At 33.0% G+C, this 20,544-nt stretch overlaps 2 protein-coding genes across 3 annotated transcripts; both read left to right on the forward strand.

Moving 5' to 3' along the window:
• Positions 1-802: 802 nt before the first annotated feature.
• Positions 803-12,766, forward strand: LOC128183267 (uncharacterized). 2 transcript variants are annotated; one of them, XM_052852214.1, is made up of 6 exons: positions 803-928; positions 6,743-6,944; positions 7,271-7,391; positions 10,157-10,280; positions 10,825-11,019; positions 11,647-12,766. In XM_052852214.1, exons 4-6 carry the CDS (start codon positions 10,170-10,172, stop codon positions 11,839-11,841), a joined length of 501 nt encoding a protein of 166 aa, XP_052708174.1. In that variant the 5' UTR covers positions 803-928; positions 6,743-6,944; positions 7,271-7,391; positions 10,157-10,169; the 3' UTR covers positions 11,842-12,766. The 2 variants fall into 2 exon arrangements, with proteins under 2 accessions (XP_052708174.1, XP_052708173.1); XM_052852213.1 differs by lacking the exons at positions 803-928; positions 6,743-6,944 and having other exon boundaries at positions 7,006-7,391.
• Positions 12,767-16,241: 3,475 nt separating this feature from the next.
• On the forward strand, positions 16,242-18,398 carry LOC128183271 (E3 ubiquitin-protein ligase TRIM71-like). The gene is made up of 2 exons (XM_052852218.1): positions 16,242-17,315; positions 17,570-18,398. The coding sequence occupies exons 1-2, from the start codon at positions 16,272-16,274 to the stop codon at positions 18,197-18,199; spliced, it is 1,674 nt and encodes a 557-aa protein (XP_052708178.1). The 5' UTR covers positions 16,242-16,271; the 3' UTR covers positions 18,200-18,398.
• Positions 18,399-20,544: the final 2,146 nt, after the last annotated feature.

Below are 20,544 nucleotides of genomic sequence, written 5' to 3' on the forward strand. Positions count from 1 at the left end.
AATTCCTAATCCGTAATTTCACAATGCTGAACTAAATAGACAATCTCATATATGATCAGCCAAAAGTTTATTGGCAAGTTGTCGATCGAGTTTTGATTTTAACTGATCATAGAAATTTTTTTTTCAGTAATGATTCCTATATGGAATTTTTTGTTGTTGAAATTTTCAGTTCTAATCGTGATCACGCCCCTATAAGTTATACATACATGTACAATTTTAAGCGGTAAATAAGACTGACTTGAATTCCATGTAGTCTGAAATATTTGAAGTTTTCCTGGCTTTTTTAACGATATTAATATTTTACTTGCCAGGAAAACTATTTTACGTGCCAGGAAAACGTTCATGGCAAGTAAAATATTAAAATCGTAAGAAAAAGCCGAGAAAACGTCAGATATTTCGGATTAAGGTTAAATCAGAGGAAAACATACATTTTGTGCTTAAGCATTTTTCATAGAAAGTTTTGTTGTTGTAAATTCCATAAGAATATGCACAGGATGGATAGTATAAAGAAAAGAAGGTAACAATGCTTTCTACATGTACTTCATTATGTATTTGCGTGGTCCCGGGAATGAATAACTAAAACGAATTGCATTTTCGACTTGTTAAAATATGGATTGCATAAAAGTAAATTGCTTTTAACATGAGATGAAAATTTAAAAAAAAAATATTTTAAGTTACCGATTCAAATCAACATAACTACCCCCCCCCCCCCCTACACACAACCCGTTTATATAGTAGTCGGGTTCAGGAAACAAAAAAAACATCGAGATCGTCATACAATATTTTTTTTTCGCACAAAGTTGTTGGGAGAGGCTCCAAAAAATATTACTCTGACATGAGAAACTTATTTGTTTGTTATTAGTGAGAAGGACATAGCCACATGTTTTATTCGGCGATATGTGTGACGTTAGCTGTTTTTATATCTTTGGTAAGTTAACGTTTTTATTGGTTGGTCGATTATAGACATATTGTTTGTAAACATCTTTTCAAAATACAGGTAACAAAATTGATAGATGTTTTGACGTCAAAATTGAACGTCAGTTATATAAAGTTGAAAACCTGTGCATTATTTGTGCTGAAAAATGCATCTTTGTTTTAAGTATCTTGATCAGTTACTTTTTCGTAAAGAAATAGATATGACCCCCCCCCCCCCCAACAACAACAACACACAAGCCACATATGTCAGCCTTCAAGCTTAAAAACTTACAGTTTTGTATATAGGCTTACTAATAACTAAGAAAACGTTTGCTACAATGTGATATTTTTATCAACATATTGATTGTTCATAACTTATAAATACCAGTTAAATCAGGTATCTTTTTACTTGCACACTAGAAAAAGAAAAGAAAACCCACTGAAAAATCACCATGTCGTCCTTATCATTGAATGCATGTAAATGAAACAGCAATCACAGGTTTTGGTCACTATCCTAATCTCCAATGCATGTTAATTTAAAAGGTGTACTTGTATGCTGGTCAGTTTCTCGTAAACATGCTTAAAAATAAAAATGCATTGGCAGTACTCAAATGAAACACTTAAAGATGGCAAACTTGTTACTTATTTATTTTTGAAAACTAACTTCAGACTGGAAAAGTATTTAAGGTGGAAGGCTACATCGTCACAACATGTCTGACTTCCGTTCGAAACGCCATTGTGTTCCGGATTGATAACATTATGTCGTGGTACAAAATAGCTATACACCGTTTAATTGAACTCTTCTAACTAAGGAGATAAGATAGGAAATCACCAAAACGCTTAGAAAATATGTCAATTTTCTTCCTGTTTAAAGCTTTTAACTAACATTGATTATCAGCTGTTTTGTACGGAAAACGTGGAATCTAAATAATATACAGTTTCCCTGCTCTGCTGCTATATTGGCAATACATTTTTGTCATGTCATCTGCAACAGACGATCATACATATGTGACGGATTATCGATATAGGTAAGCAGATGTCAAATTTTCATTTAAACTATATATGTATGATGAATATAAAACGAAAGTACCGTAGTACGATCTCTTGAATTGATTCTAACTTTCCAAATTAAAAAAAAACATTTGCAGTAAAAGACTTTCATTGAAACTTTGACATTAAACTAATGTATTTTGATTAACATAAATACAGCTAGGTAGCAATAGCAGTGGAAGCCCGGATTTGCAAGCCAAATGAGGGAAAGACAGAAGTCTGAAAAGGAGCATGTTTTTCATTTCCACACATGCATGTGTATCACTATGGACATCTAATGTATGTATTAATATGCGTATGGTTGTTGTTTATAATTGCTATTGTATATAAAAAAGTAAAAGGCAATTTATAATATAATTAACTACTTATATTTTGTTTTAAAGAGTTAAATATATATAATGCATTCATCAAAAGTATAATTTTTCAGCTTCAAACATTATCAGAAGCACTACTAATCTTATATCTACATATTTAGCATAGACTTGTTCCTTTTTTTAATTTTTCTTCGTGATTTTTCTTAATTAAAAAATTGATCCCAAGATATTTGAGACCATGTAAAATAAAGAAAGACAACTCTTAAACAGGATCTTTCATACCAAGATTTTTGCAATAATTAAGTATTTCCTTTAATTTTTCAATTTCATTCAATTTCTTTTCTTCATCCCATTGACCGACGAATATTTTTTATATTTTCAGGCTTTTGTGGGATTTTGTCCAGCAGTTTGCCTTAAAAGAATTTTTTTATATTTTAGTTTCATATTTATGTGGATTCCAATAAAAATCATACAAACTTTATTCATGATTTTTTTATTTTTCATTTCTAAACTTAATAACATTTCACTTTCATAAGAATTTTAAAACAGAAATGTTTAAAATTTTGATAAATAAGGGGTTATCTGGAACCAGATTGATATTTTAAAAATTCTCTAGAAAATAGTGTACTGTATTTTGAGGTCTATTATTGTTGAATACTGTGCCTAGTATTGGTAACAAATGCATGCAACAAAAATCTCCTACACTTATTTGGTGTAGAGATCCACCTTAACTATATTAAGACCTGAATACAGAAAGCCAATCTGTAGACTGCGGATATCAGCGCATAGACTTTTTATTGAATCGGGCAGATATAATAACACACCTAGAACAGAAAGAATATGCAAAAATTGTACACTTAATAAAATTGAAGATGAAGAACATTTTCTTATCCAATGCAGCAAATTTACAAAAGAAAGAGAGGAACTATTTGATTTAATTTCATCTAAAGCAAAACATTTTACTAGTTTAGAAGATAAACAAAAAGTATTTTGGATTCTAAACTGTGAAGAATTAGATATATTAAACTCTGTTGGTAAATTTTTACAAAAGGCATTGCCTTAATTTGTATTTCCTATTCAAATATTGGTTTTTTTTTTATTTTTCAATCATATGATAAACTATTTCAAATTTGTATGTGCATTTGTATCTTGACATATTTATGTATGGTGTTTAACATAAATATATAGAAGACACTATATTGAATGTATGGAAACATACATAATTATACATATATATATACATATATACTATTTAATTGTTCATGTCTGTCATAGTTCTTTAAATCATCCAGCTCTTTCCCTCTTGTATATGTTTATTGAATGTTTTATGTTCATTGGATGTTGTATGTCAACAGTCTTCATGTTGCCCCTTGAGGGCCCTTAATTGGTTAATAAAGAAATTGAATTGAATTGAATTGAATTGAATATAGCAATTGTCATAAATGCATCAAAAGTTCATTTTGATATGGTAGAATGGGTTATTTTTAGTTTGGTAAATATGTATGTTTGGTAATCAATATGAATTTGAGCTGTCGCAGGGGTTCAAATTTCTCCCTTTGACCAATTTAGTCATCAACAAAAATACAGTATTGCTGATGTTCTTTATCATGATTATAGGGTTAAAAGGGTCATTTACTGTCAAAGGTTAAGCAGGTCATTATGAATATTTTGAGTTTCTTGACATGTACATTTATCATGTTTGTAGTACATGTAAGATATGGATAAAATCACAAGAAGACAAACTGAGTACCGGGGTAAAATTGCTTCATAGTTTGTTTTAAAATACCGGTAATCATATATTATTTACTAAGTTAACTTGAAATTTAAAATCAGCTGTAATGAGGCTGGTTGATAAAGGATCAAATTAAAGTCTGATTTTATGCAGGGCAATGCTGATTTCTTTGTTCTGTTAGTTTGTAATTTTATTTGAAATCAATATTTAATTATTGTTGTATTAATATGTAGATAATGTATGTTGAAGTTTAAATTTGCCACGATTGTGAATATCATTATGATTAGTGAATTGCCATGATTACAGAGATTAATTGTTAATCAGAAATCAAAATTGGTTTATATACGAAATTTTATGAAAGATTTATTGAGATTTGGAAAATACACATTGTGTATTTAATTTGTTACTTATATTATTACAAGTGTACACATTCATGTACCAGTGTATACTTAAATTTGCTACTAACATGCCTGTATCCTTCACTATGGACAAATTTTATTATAAAGGGTACCTTGTACTTCTAAAAAATATCAGATATTCAATTACCTAGTTTTATTTTGAAAAACCATATCTTAAAGCTGCTTGGTCCGATTTTTTTGTAATTACAGTATCAAATTGTTTTCTATATAAATCATTTATCTTAGAAAGTTATGGACTTTCTCCTATTTACACCAGCAGAATCAGTCTCCTTTCAAAGTTAGAAATATTCAAAGTAAATAAAAATAATTTCTCGTTGGGCAAACGAAAAAACAAACCAAAATGCATCACGGGAATGTTTAGAAAAGGAAACCGCTTGGTTTCGTCCCCCGAATGATTGGGGTTTTTCAAACCGCATGCTATGCATCGATTGTAAAGAAAGCAGACTTTGGAAATATTAGCGAACAAAACGTACACATGTTTATTTGTAATTTGTCTGATTATTTCGACCTTTATTTAAAGCGATGTCAAAGTCGTAATACAACTATACCCCTCTCGTCGTCAGGGGTGAAATTTAACATGAGGCGAAATAACGCGGTAACTTTTAATGTCGTTTGTTTTGTTAACATATTTTGTACGTATTTTTCTTCATTGAAATTTGGCATAATTGACGGGTAAAAGTACTGCAATGTCTATTTTTATACATATACTAAGCATAGCCATCGTTTAAAAGCGTGCATAAAATTTGATATAAAATCGGACCAAGCAGCTTTAAAGATATAGTCGTATGTAAGCAACAGATAATCTGATATCCACATAGTATGGAACATATCATATTTTAAAGCTGGAGAATGGCTTATCCACGGATAACATTGTTGTATAAGGCAGGTGTGTCATGTATAGTGTAAATGGAGAAAAACAAGATCTTTCGATCTAAATACCTTGATAATTTGGTTATATATACTTGGGTGTGATGAAGGACAAACCTAGTACTTTACCCTTTATAGTGTGACTTGTGAGAAATATATTTGTATGCATAGCAGATTGATTACAACTTCAATATTCATTAACCCTATAATCAAAGTGTCCTAGATTTGTTTATACATATATATGCATGGTATATAATACATGTATATGCTGTTTCTTGACTATTTTTCACTGTAGTTTAGCATTCCCTTTGGTACCTGATATATTTTAAAAATGTACTCAAGAGATGCATGTAGAAACCTTGCTAATTTTCAATATGCTGTATACATGCACATATCAGCATGTAAGAGGAAGGTTAATGGTTTAACTTTAAGCTTAGTTACCAAATTACCTTCCTTAACTATCAGAAGAATGCATTAATGGTGGCAACACACTTTGCGACTTCATCCATTCATTGTAAAACACCTATTTGTGCACCTGTTTTATAATGAGACAACTTAGACAGCGTAGGTTCAAATACAGGTGGTAAAAGGGCTCATTTTCAATAAATTATCTGTATGTTGAATCAATTGAATATTGATTCAGTGACATATATATACATGTACATGTATAACAGTATATTATCACTATGTATCTGGATTCATTTTCATTTGCTTAGAAACATGTACTGTTGATGTTTCTGAGCATATAAAGCAATGAATATGTTTGGGGCTACAAAACACAGAGTGTTAATTCTCTTAACCAGCCATGCATCATTATGGCCCCTCTATATTCCATCGTCCAATGATTAAATCGTGACCAACAGACCAATACACACAGATGACACATACACACACAGTGTACAAAGTACGTGGAGTAGAGTACTAGCTAGTATATAGACCACGTAATAGAATACCTAAAATCCATGGATGTGCATAGTTGATTCATATAGACATGGTGGTCTATGAGTAATCATTGTTAATGATAGAAGAAACACCTGTAAGCAATATGTTACAATGTTACATGTACAGTAAAACACGCTTATAACGAAGTCCCAGGGACGGGTAAGTTAACTTCGTTATAAGCGTAATTCGTTATATCCGTCAAGTTTACAACATGAAATAGAGACTTGGGGAATGAAATTCACTTCGCTGTAAGCGTCAATTCATTATAAGTGTGTTCGCAATAACCATGTTTTACTGTATTTTGTACAGTATCTCCCCCTCCCCAAGATCGTTGTAGTCAGAGGGGGTTTCAGGAATCCAAACATGCACGGATCCAGATAATTTTTCCATAGGGGGTCAAGTGATCATATTTTTTTTTTGGGGGGGGGAGGGGTTCAAGACATAAGTCAATATTATACTAAACTATTTTTTTTACATGTACAATTGTTAATTTGAATGAATAGGTCCACGACATCTTAGTATGAGCTGACGGTCAATATCACGGGCACTGACTTCCAGTAAACAGTACCGCCTGGGTTACGGAACCACCAACGGGAACCAGACCTGGATCAAGCTGGCCTGGGGTGATGCTGCCACCGACCTCCTGTACTCGGTCATTGGACTCAGCCCTGGGTCATGTATAGGGTCAAGGTTCAAAAGATCCGGGTATGAAATTTACAGCCAGGAGGTGTAACAACCAGTAAATATGTATATATGTATACAGAATTCGAAGCTTACTTTGTTGTAAAATTTTATGTTTGAGTATAAGCGTGAATATATGTTATCAAGTGAAACACATGTACTCAATGTAGCAGAAGCTACAAGTGAAACACATGTACTCAATCTAGCAGAAGCTACATGTATTTAACAACAATATTGCTAATTGAAAATAGAAAATACAGCCAAATTTAATTTTAATACATAAATTAACTGTATTTGGTTTGTGAATTTTTTAGGGACTATCTTAATTATCACATGCTTTATATTTGAAGTTTGTAGGTTTTCTGTTTACATTGACGTAACATATAATTGAAAACATGGAAGACGACAACAATATTGAAGACTAACAGTATCAGATCCTGTTTGTGTACATATATTTGGAATAACGACTATGTAAGTAAATGAGTGGATTTTGAATGTTCTTAATGATCAAGAAATTCAGCTTTAGATCCATTATGTTTGCTTTTAATAAACAGAGAGGTATATAGCGAACTAAGTAGAAATGTTTTTTAGGCGTTAACTCCAGAAAAGTTTCTACGTAATCACTAATGTTTTAACTGACCTTTGTCCAATAAGATTGAAGCTCGGAAGAGTTAAGACATTGCCGCTCGTGACTTGAATGAGAGAGAGAGAGAAGAGAGAGAACAGAGAAAATTTATTTGAGTAAGTTATAGGTGTTGCCAATGAAGAAATCATCATTAGTTATAAACTGGCAAACAAATTAAATAAGATCTTTATATTACATGTTTATCCTTAAGTTTATTGGTCTAACTTTAAAGCATTTTATAGATTGATTGTGAAAAATCCTTTGGCTGTTGACAACAGTGTCTCTATACATGTATAACAAAGGCGTCGGAACGGGGGGGGGGGCAATTTTTTTTTTATAGCAAAATTAGACCTAACCATCAGACACATAGCACCATGGAGGGCCAGCCCCTCTACTTTTTCTCACCATCAACAATATTTTTTTCTTAAAGTTACAAATAAAATATTGAAGTATCAGGAAGCGCCCCCCCCCTCCCCATTTCGGTGGAAAGTAGGAAATAGGGATTAGGAATTTCATGATTTTGGGAATATTTTAATTTCGTAGGTAAACATATAGCTATATGCTATCCCCCCCCCCCCACGGACTAGGAATCTCATGATTTTGGGAAATAGCCCCCCAAAAATCCAGTTATTAAAAAGGCGGGCGGGTGGGCGGCTGCCAAAAGGGTACCCTCATTGTACGGATAACTCCTCCTACAGTTTTTAATATAGGAAGTTGTTCTTTTGCAGATCCATTGTAAGTATATCAGAAGTGTGCATATTGCTTGGAATTTGATTTCTGATTATTTTGGAAAAAAATACAAGCTTTTAAACTAAATCATAAATTAATCATTTTTTGGCAAAGTATTGCACATAGGGTACCCTTATTGTACGGATAACTCCTCCCACAGTTTTCAAGATAGGAAGTTGTTCTCTTGTAGATCAATTATAAATATATCAGAGGCATGCATATTCCTAGGAATTTAGTTTCTGATAATTTATGAAAAAATACCAGCTTTTGAATTTAGTCTTCTTTTTTTTGGCAAAGTATTGCATATAGGGTACTCTATTTCACTGGATACGGTAGGTAGTGTTTATCAATTCAGGGTTGACATGGATTATGGATACAGTTCACATAAAAGAAAACCTGGTTTGCTGTCACATTGACAGCTTTTCACTTGTTTGTTGCTTGTCGAGATTTCAAATAATTAGTCACCACCCCCCCCTTTCAATTAGCTTCTGATGCTATTGTACAAGAATGGCGTAACTAACCAACTTAACTACCTGGCATTGAGTCCGAGAATACGGGTATTAAATATTTTGAAATGCGAATGAATGATCAGTCATGGAAACGGAAATGCAACGCAGGCGGATGCTTAGTGGAAAAATAAGACAATGGCGGACAAATTTGTCTAAAGAATGTTTCACACTGAGTAACCATGAAGACAATTTTATACAAAGTAATGTTACAACCTGTTTAATTCCAAGAAGATTCGGTATACTTTGACTAGAATACTACCAGTAAGACTATAGGCTTATAATGAAAAACAGTTTCTTAAGTATTCGCACAGTTTTCAATGTTTTACATTATCTATATAGTTACATAGACATAATTTCAAAACATATACATGTATTAACATAAACTTAATTTGAAGGATTTGTCCCTTTATGACTATTGATAGATAGTTCGCTCATCTATGTCATCTATAATTTATTTCATTCTCTCTCTCTCTCTCTCTCTCTCTCTCTCTCTCAAAATAAGTCACGAGCGGTTATTATGTCTTAACTCAGCCCTACTTCGATCTGATTGGACAAAGGTCAGTCAAATCATTACGCTTAAACTTTTTTTGGAGATAACGCCTATTAAACACTTCTACGTAGCTCGCTGTATGATAACAGTATTTTTTCCTGTTATTAACATGAATAGGGTTTTAAAACATTAATTTTCAGATTAATTTACTTATTTATAAAAGAATGGTAAATTGTAATTATATCTCCTGGTATCTATATTTTGCAATTTGTTAATTCCCATATCGAATTTCGTTCCTGTCGGTCACAAGGTCGAAGGTTAAATTACTCGATGCATCTATATTATACTAGTAGGTATTTTGTTTTTTTTGCTCAGTATCTTTTTAAATCTTTTGTTATAATTTTTTGTTTTAATTACATTACGATGTTACAGTAACAATTACTTTTCAAAAGTTCCTTATGATATCAAATCAACCGGGTGAGAAAGTTACTGGTAATCAATAAAAAACACCTAATATTTAGTCGAGTATCTCAAACCAGTAAAAATTGTTTGCAGGTTTTTTAAAAATGCAAGTATTGACTTGTATAAATAGTTATAGAGTATTTTTGTGATGATATAATCTTCAACTTTTGACATATATTATAATATTGCAATGTCAAAAATTTTACTGTGAACAAAAATACCAAAATTTTGTCTGCATGCCAGTGTAAACATGATAAATCTTTTGAAATTGTAAATATTTCAAATTCTAAAAAGCTACATCTGAAAAAAAAAGGATAAATTGTTTAAGACTTTTCAGTATTTAGCAAACAGTAATTATAGATATTGATAAACATGATATAAAGAAGATAAAATTAAAAATTTCTTTTTCTCTTCTTCGTAGGTAGCCGCCATTTATGAAGAGCAAGAAATCCCTGACCAATGGTAAAGTAGTTCATTCTGAGCCTGATGTGTTATGTTTGACATCGGATCCCAGTAGAAAAAGGCCTGTTCTAGTTATATGTGAGGTATTGTAATTATAGACATGTATCTCCCCATCATGAGTATATATTGTATACTTATAGAAAATATACCCTTTTTCGGCCCTGTGCGATATAAACCGAAAATGTGCCTACCCGTGTGGTATAAACCCTAGGGGTGTGATAGGGATGTGATATGAATATTGTAACACACCCCTCTTCGGCAGTCTTCGGATTTTATATCACACCCCTTTTCGTTAACCATTAGCTATTATGACGTAGAGTTCAGTATGCGTTGTGTAACTTCGATCTCCGAGTATGAAGTCAAAAAGTACGTAGACGTCAACCCGGCATACAAACATCTGGCGCAAAATTCCTTGGTCGTCATATATCAGCGACCTCGGGCTAATATAGGATGTGATGTAAAAATTGCCATGTAATAATCTATATATATTGTATATAACATTGAATAGTGCCATATTATGCACTTGTTTTATGCATGGATTTTTTTTTCACTAGAATGAGCAATTCTGTATTTTGTTACTTCAAACTTGCCAGTAAATATATTTGTCAATTCTATTTTTTTTTGCAGGTAAAGAAAATTGAACCCGGAGAAAATACGCTAGACCATCCTAAGAAAAAGATCAGGTCACTGAATACATCTACCTCCAGTATATCAAATATACCCGACTCAAAATTTGCTCCACAGATATGGAATCTCTTTGTTCATATGGAAAAATCAGTCTCAGCAATGGCTGTTCTTGGGGTGGCTGTTGATAAAACACACGTAAGACAATGCTATATCATTTTCATTGTACTTTTTAAAATGACGAAATAAAATTGAATTGTCTCCCAGAGAAAACAATTGTTGGTGGGAGAAAGCTAAGGCAAGCATTGGAGAGACAATTTGCAATATTACCCTTGCTGGTTTGCATACGCTATTCATTTTTTAATAACTAAATGTTGTAACATGAAAACATATATTCTCAAAATATTTAAATTTTTAATTTTCCCCCTACAGGACTGTATTCCATAATATTTCCACACTATTATTCCTATTTTAAATCGATTTGATTTATTAATCAGAAACAAGTAGAAAAAAAAATTTGGCCACACAAATTTATTGACCAGTATGTACCACCTAAAAATTTTGCCTAAAAAATAATAGTTTTATTATTGAATTGCTCACCTGCTTGTACTTTTTTTTCATCAGATGTCCGATGAACTAGAAATTATATTGTCATGGCCCTCCCTTACATGTACATTCGCATTGTCATTCCCTGGTTCAAATGCTTTATCTACTATCTTTATGACACAATAACTGAAATTGAACAATACCCGCCTCCTGATTGCAAGCTTTACAATAATATCAATAACTCATACACTAAACGGTGTCATTTTACTTCTTTTACAGGTCCGGTTTACTCTTCTTATTGTACATAAAACAACTAAGGAAATGTTGAAAACATCGGATGGAAGGGGACCTGTACATTTTGAGGGACTGGTGGAAAACCCTCGGTTTTACTACAAAAAACAGATGAACTATCTTAAGAGAGAGGAGAGAGGAATTGTTGAAATGTCTGCTTTATGTTGGAATGATGCAAAATAGATTTTAAAAATCGAATTGTGTCTTAGATATTTTTTAAAATATAATTGACATTTATCTGCATGGTACATGTACTTAAAGAGACTTGGACGTGATTTTAGTTCAACAATTTTATTTTTATTTTTTATGTATAAAAGGGTTTACTGGTGCATTTTAAATGATTGACCAAAATATAGAATGTTAAGTTAAATTACAAGCGAGATACAGATGTAAGAATTGATTGTTATTTAAACAAAGCTCGAGTCTCATAGTTGTTTACGAAAAATGTAATGTTGAGAATTGCCATTTCTTAGACAAAATGACATGTAAAAACAATTTAAACTAATTCAATATCTTTATAAATAAGTTTATCAATATAAGAAAGATGCATTTGATTGAAATTTACACCAATATAACACACATGTAAAAATGACAATATTTTAGCTTTGTTTACAAAACAAAGAATTAGGAACTCTGTATCTTGCTTATAACTTGATATTTGACTTTATAATTTTGACATAGCATTTGTGAAATTTATGTCTTGTACTCGTACTAATGTAAAAAAAATCTGAACAAAATTATGTTATTTTATTATCAAAATATACAGTCTGATATAATAGTCTGTCTTCCATAATTCTACTTCATCCTTTTTTCATTGTTTATATTGTATATTTATACTTATTCAATATTTATTTACTAATTATTTTTGCATTTATAAAATGCACCTCTGACTTGTGAACTGTATATATAATGACTGACCTCATGTACCATTTCTTGGTTTGAGTGAATAAACTGAACTGAATTGAATTGAATTGAGTTATCCCCCTTTCATCAATTGATAGAGTGTCCAACCTAATACCGCATCTTGGTTCGGTTTAATTTACAATTAAGAGATCTGGTGTATTTAATTTTTTTGGCTAGTTAATAGGTGTGTTACGGAGAAAGTAATTAGTATGGCATTGTAATAAATCTTTACGCGCGAAATTTAAATCAGTTGTAAATTTATTATATATATATATATTTAAAAAATTATGACGATATTGACAGCAACTAATCGAAGACAATATAAATCTTTCTGTCAATTTATATAAGTTATTAGATTAATAATAGATATTTATGTAATTAACATGATGTTAGAAACATCGCACAGTATGATGTAAAAATCTATAACTCTCTTGTACGACTGAATTAGGCACGGCACGTGCATTTGGAGGACGGAATAGCATTCTTTTGTTTATGAATGTGGTTAAGGGTTCGAGTCGCGGCCATGCACAACATTAGAATCACGGGCACTAATGCGCTTATATATTTACGTTGAATTTCAATCATCCCATATTATAACAGTAAACAAAAATACATGTAGCTATATATTACATGTGTATTTAACAATAGGGTGCATGCACGGAACCAGATCCAGAATTTTTTTTCACTGGGGGGAGGGGTCCAATGGATATGTGTGATTGCACGGGGGATGAGGTTGGGGGGGGGGGAGTCCGAGGCCTATCTTAAGTTTACTACGTGAATTTAATAAAATTGATTATTACTTTTTTTGGGGGGGGGGAGGTGGGTGCCGCTCTCTTAATTTAGTGTACATGAGATTTTTACTTTTTTCGCAAATAAAAAAAATCACTTAAAATAAAGCTGAGTTTGTAATGTTGGTTTGTATTCTATATAAACTTACATACAGTCATGTAAAAGGTTTGTGTGCAAAAATGTACAAAATTAGGTATAAGAAATGTTTACTCTAGCAGTAATAAATTATGTGGTATTCCGTTCACAGTTGGTCTGGGGTTTTTAAAGAGCTTCCTTCGGGATTTCATTATCTAAAATATGGGAAAGTGAACTGGAATTTAGTAATTACAAGTACATGTTTAGGCTTAATCCAGGGAAAGTGAACTGGAAGTTAGTAATTACAAGTACATGTTTAGGCTTAATCCAGCAGAATACCGTGTGTGATTTCATTAATAAATCGTCTCTGATATAATGTTGATATACACAATACATAATGTACTCCAAGTACACATATACCTGTATATACTACAATGTATAGGTTTTATTCTGATCAAAAAGTTAAAACTACTTATAAGAGTATCCTTGTTTCCTTGAGAAGGGTGTGCTGGGTCAATACTGAGTATAAATATTTTTCACAGATAAATTTTGAACAAAATTGAAATTCCCGGTAGTAGGCAGAATGTTTAGCCTCCCCCACCCACCCTGAACTTTCATCCTTTAGATCCGCGCCCATGTTTTAAGCTACGATGTAGTTACACACGATATAATCAGAGTCCAGTTCAGTGATCTGCCAATAAGGTTGATGCTGGCAAAATGGTTTTGAAAAGGACCATTTTAAAAAAAATTCACCTATTCCTATAACATACCGAGTGATCTCTATTTTAATTTAATTATAGGAGTTATGGTGTTTATTTACAATAACACAAAATTAAAAACATTTTACTTGCGGAAACGTGTGCCGAGCTTTGTTGAAATCAGTTCAAATGCTGTTGACACATTGTATTTACTGCGAATTAAACCAAGAAAGACAATTCATAAATTAAAAATGTCTGTTTGATAGATTTTATCCGCATAGTTACTACCATGATTAGATCGACGTAAGATTTTAATACAAGCCCGTAGCAATTTAGGGGGATGGGGGGGGGGGGTCGCAAACAGATTTTCTTGAAATATAATGTATCCCCCCCCAAAAAAAAAAAACTTTCTCGGAGCATATTTAAATACATGTATAAGGTTCTCTTTCAAAATCGAAGCTACGTGTTTGTTATGTTGATTTCAATGATTCTTGTTTCAAAAAATAGTTTATCTATCCAAACACAGTTTTTTTCTATATTTTTAATTTTGCCCATCTCTTTCATTTAATTATCTCACTATTCCAAGTGATGAACAGGCAAGTTTCCAAATAAGCCATCAGACCCCCCCCCCTCACCCGTCCCCAGCAATATTTAAATTTCTTTAAATTTTCATTGTAAAATTATCAAAAGTATGCCTCAGACACCCCCCCCCCCGGGGCAAACTAAAAAAAAAAAACTGTCGGATCCTCCCCCTGGAAAAAAAAAATCTGGATTTCTGAATCCACGCATGAGCTGGATCACTAAGTACTTCATTAATTGTTTGAATACATATTTTGGGTAATTTTACTATGTATTTGGATTTACAAAGGATGGTGGTGGGGGGGGGGGAGTGGTGGTCCGAATATCCAAATCCTCCGCCTTTGTAAATCCGCGCATGTTAATATACCAAAAATGTCAGTTGGGGAAGGGGGAGGGTATAGCGATAATGTGCATGCGTTTCAGTACGCAAGTTCTCCAGTCCTTTAACCAACATTTTATTTCTGAGATGCATTATTCAGAATTAATATTTGTAAGCTTTTACTGAATTATTCTACCAAATCAATAGAAGTTTCTAGACTATTCAGACTGTTGTATTATCCCAACTTCCCATTTGATTAATTATTTCGTCATTTTTTTTTTTTGGAAAAAAGGAATAAATAAACACACTGAAAATATGAATTTTACATACTGCATAATGTTTTTGACACGTACATGTAGCATTAGAGAGGCAAGAGCGGGGGCCTTCCTAAACAACTTGTTCTCGTAACAAACCTTTTTATTAAGCAATTATAAAAATTATCATTGTGTTGCACCCCCACCCCCTCCACCACTTTTTCCATTTAAATAAGTTGAAAAGAAAGTAACGAACAAACGATGTAAAGATTATACAAGTTTTAATTTATTTAAATTGTTTTTCAGTTGTTGTGGAAGTCGAGCCACTGACCGAATATGACCCAACTGATTGAATGAGATTATAGCGTCTGTGTACTCCTACCGTAGATACCTGTAATACAGGTAAAAGGATATAAAGTCTACATGCAAAAAAAAAAAAGAAACCCGACAAATTGAATGATTTTTTTTCTTTCAGTAGAGAGACTGATTATTTTATTTGTAAGAAATGCACGGAAACTTTCATAGAATTGGTAAATAGACGCTCCCTCATATCCACCACTGCATTTTATCACGTGTCTAGACGGAGCGCGCATACCAACACCATAGCAGCCAGACCAGGAAGTAAAATACCTGAGTCGCCATCTTGAAGAGTGAAGGTATGTGGTTTGTTTATAAACAAATAACCATTTTTTTATGAGCTTTTCATAACAAGCGTTTGTAGATTGTATCAGTCAAATGTCCTGTTTTATTTGTAATCGCTAAATGAAGTCAAAATGAGCGGAGTGTATATAAATTTATCAAAGGTCACAATACAGAACGTAAACTGTTAATTTACAACTTGCTAAAGTTCACCCGATTTTTTCTTTAGGGGGGGGGGGGCGCTCAAAAATAATTAGATTAATGTACATATTGAATACTTAATTTAGTTGATTTGTGATTTGATGATTTTCATTTATTTTCAGCATTTTCTTAACCAATCTATCAAGGTGTCTGACCATGGACCGCCGTACCTGGGCCCAGGATGTGTTACGGTGTGATCTCTGTGAGACCCCGGGCCCCCCTATGTACTGTGACATTTGTCATATACATCTATGTGTAGCCTGCGTGGGAAAACACCTCTTAGATGAATCTAAAGAACACAAAGTGGTAACATTCAAAAAGCGGGGATTCGCACCTGAATGTTCCAAACATTCCAAAAAATTGTGTGAACTTTATTGTGAACATTGTGACATTCCTATTTGTTTGCAGTGTGTCTCCTCTGGTGAACATCTAGGACACAAACAAGTTGAAATTTTCAAAAGTCTTGAAACCAAAAAAGAAGTATTACAGAGAGATTTACAAGAATTAGAGAACCTGATTTATCCTAAATACCAAGAGATTGAATCTAATATCCCAGTTCAGAAAGCTGATCTGCATGAAAACTCCAAGAAATTAACAACAGCTTTACACAAACATGGAGAAGACTTGCACAGAGAAATAAACAATGCCATCCAAAAGCTGAAATCTGACGTGGATGAAATGGAATCCAAACACCTGGTTGTCCTTGATAAGCAAGAAAATGCAATCAAACGCAGTATTTATGAAATTACAAAGTGCATTGATGATCTGAAGAAATTACTTAACTCCAATGATGTCAGCCTTGTCTTAGCCTACAGCTCCAGAAATGTTGAATTTAAAAGATTACCTCCTAAAGTCACCGTTTCCTTACCAAGATTCACTCCTCAGAAGATTAACAAAGAACAGATTTATCAGCAGATTGGTTCTCTGTCAGCATTAGCTATCAAAACAGAAGAACATGGCTACACAATGGAATCTCCCGGTGCTGAGTCCTCTCCCCCGGACGGACCACTCAATGTTGTACCACGGATCATCACAGAAATAAACACAGACTATGGAGAATCTAATGCTTTACTAAATATATCATGTCTGAGTGATGATGAGGTATGGACCTGTGGTGTGGACAACATGATGAGACTCTACAACCTCCACAGTAAACTAGTGAAGTCCATCCAAACCAAGTCAGGGAACAGACCAATGGACATAGCAGTGACACAGAGTGGTGAACTAGTTTATACTGATCCCCGTGATAAAACTGTGAACATAGTGAAGAATACACAGATACAGACAGTGATCAGACTACAGGGATGGAGACCTTGGTATGTCTGTAGTACCTCCTCTGGTGACCTCCTGGTTGTCATGATCACTGATGATAAGAAACAAGCAAAAGACTCTACAACCTCCACAGTAAACTAGTGAAGTCCATCCAAACCAAGTCAGGGAACAGACCAATGGACATAGCAGTGACACAGAGTGGTGAACTAGTTTATACTGATCCCCGTGATAAAACTGTGAACATAGTGAAGAATACACAGATACAGACAGTGATCAGACTACAGGGATGGAGACCTTGGTATGTCTGTAGTACCTCCTCTGGTGACCTCCTGGTTGTCATGATCACTGATGATAAGAAACAAGCAAAAGTTGTGCGTTACTCTGGCTCCACAGAGAAACAAACGATTCAATACAATGACAAAGGACAACCTCTCTATTCATCTGATTATGATTACCCTAAATACATCGGTGAGACCAAGAACCTAGATATCTGTGTAGCTGACAGTGAAGCCAATGCAGTAGTGGTGGTCAATCAGGCCGGGAAACTCCGGTTTACCTACACTGGTCCTCCCTCTACTACCAAGAAACCATTTAAACCAGTTGGCATCACTACAGACAGCCAGGGTCGGATCCTGACTGCTGACATTAACAACCACTGTATCCACATTCTGGATCAGGACGGACAGTTCCTCCGCTACATTGACAACTGTCATTTACAGTATCCATATGGTTTATGTGTGGACACCAGAGACAACCTCCTTGTGGCTGAAAGGAAAACAGGTAAAGTGAAGAAAATCCAATATTACATGTAAACAAACTGTGATCATAATGTAACTTGCCTACAAAGTGAACTTCAAATGACAATGTAGATAATTATTAACTGATTAGATTTGTAAAATGTTTTATATCAATAAACAGTTTATATATATCAAAAGTAACAAAAGTGTGTTTGTTTTATGTTTCATCAAACTATGAAGAATGTAAACATTGCGAGACTGTATATTAGTTATGTATATACATGTATGCATACGATTACTGTATGTTTCTATATTTTACATACTATACATGTATTAAAAAGAAATGAAATAAAATATTATTATTCAACATGTTTAAGAGGTAGAATATTTCTTATCTCTTTAAATATTTTTTTTTTACATTTTTGAATGCCTAGGGATCTACATGTATATATTAGAACTGATGAATATTAATATTATATTAGATGCAATCTAGATCTTTTGACACTTATTTAAGAATTAAGAATCAATATAATATGAATAGGTTAGACATGCACAAACTACTCTTTAAAATATGTTGGGTCCTTTATGCGTGTGAATAACTAAAGAAAAATATTACAACATTGCATTTCGTAAATCTCTAGTACATGAAATTTTTATGATAGTATAACCATGTCAAGAGTGGTTAAATTATCATTGATTTAAGTTGAATGTGTTGCGAGATTAAATAGATTCTAAAGATATTTGATGAACATGTAAATCTTGCAGGTCATGTGGGCCATGTCCAAAGTACATTGTAATTTGACCCTTGACTCAATCAGTAGTGTTATCTACTTCCTATGGGTACCAAAGTACTAGTTTGATGTCTGTCCAGCAAAGAGTATTTATATATCAGTGGCGTCGGAAGCAAGTTTTAAGTTGAGGGGGGGGGGGTTGACTTATCAGAAATCTTGACAAGCAAAATAAAAAGTATGAAAAAGGGTTATGGTTTTGTCCAACTATGCAAAAAAGCCCCCCCCCCCCCCTTCTCTGTTCCTACGCTTGTGTTCATAGGAAAACTGTCTATCAAACCTATTAATGAGTTATCTCCCTTTGATCAAATTCTCATCTCACGATCTGAAATTTCATTTCGATCGATGGTAGGCCTGCTTAAACTGCTGTGGTAATAAACAATTTTTGCCCCCCCCCCCCCCCCGCTCCCCACTTTTTGTTGCAGCAGAGATTTTTCTAAATTTACATATTAAAAAATGAATTTGCCCCCTCCCCCACTTTTTTAGACCAAGTGAAAAATTGAAGTAAGACATAGAAACTGAGCAGGAAAATTGAAGTCATATGTGTACTACGCAACCCCCCCCCCCCCCTCCCCGGATTAGGATTTTCATGATTTTGCTTTTATTCTTTTTATTGGCACAAAATTTTTAAGATGAGCCTGGCCTGTTTAATTTTTGACTTATGAAATTTAACTAGAATGCCTACAGTCTTTCCAAAAAACGGCATTAAATGATGTCAAATTAAATATAGGTATCGGGATTACTTTTCCCATGACTTAATATAGAATAAGACTTCCCGCTTACCAGTCGTCTCCCCAATTAATAAATATACAGTTGTTTTATACATTGCTTCATTTTTCCTAACTTAAGTATTTTGTAAAAAGATCAATATGAGTTTTAGCAGGGACGTATATCCCAGGCACGTAGCTTCGTGTTTGATAAAACTCCCTGATTTGTTACTTATTTACTTCATATTAGATAAATATTGACGGTAAAAAAATATAATTTGTCATCGTGTTTTCAAAATATTTCATCCCCGGTTCACCCTATCAAACACAGCTATTGTTATACAGCATCATTTAAAGAACACATATATCCTTAATTTCATAAATATGTAGGCATCTTTTATTTACAAGATCTTGACCTTAAGTAAACTTTTTTTCTGCAATGATCGCTATTCCTTCATAACCAGCATGAATCATCAAAAAAAATATTTCATTGTTTATATTAACATCTTTCTTATAACATATTAATTTATTGTTCGTAAAGATTAAGTACAATTAACTAAATTATTGTTAATATGCATCATTACGTTAGATATAAGAAATATAAGCAATAAAATGCTTTCTTTAGTAATTTATGCAGGGTATGAAGGTAGCGACATTGCAGAAAAAAAAATCAAATTACAATACTGTAATACCCGCGGGTAAATATATGTTTTCTGCAATGATCGCTTCCTTCATAACACACGTGAATCGTAAATTTAAGAAATATTATTAACTTTTTATATTTCTATCTTTTTTAAACAAATCAATGCATTGATCATAAATAGTAAGTAAATTTAGAGTATAACTAAATTATTGTTAATGTACATCAGTGAACGTTTATATGAAAGGAATAGTCAAGTCGTCTTACATAGGAATCTGAGTCTGT

Source organism: Crassostrea angulata, chromosome 5 (assembly GCF_025612915.1).
Source record: "Crassostrea angulata isolate pt1a10 chromosome 5, ASM2561291v2, whole genome shotgun sequence".
NCBI classification, from domain to species: domain Eukaryota; kingdom Metazoa; phylum Mollusca; class Bivalvia; order Ostreida; family Ostreidae; genus Magallana; species Magallana angulata.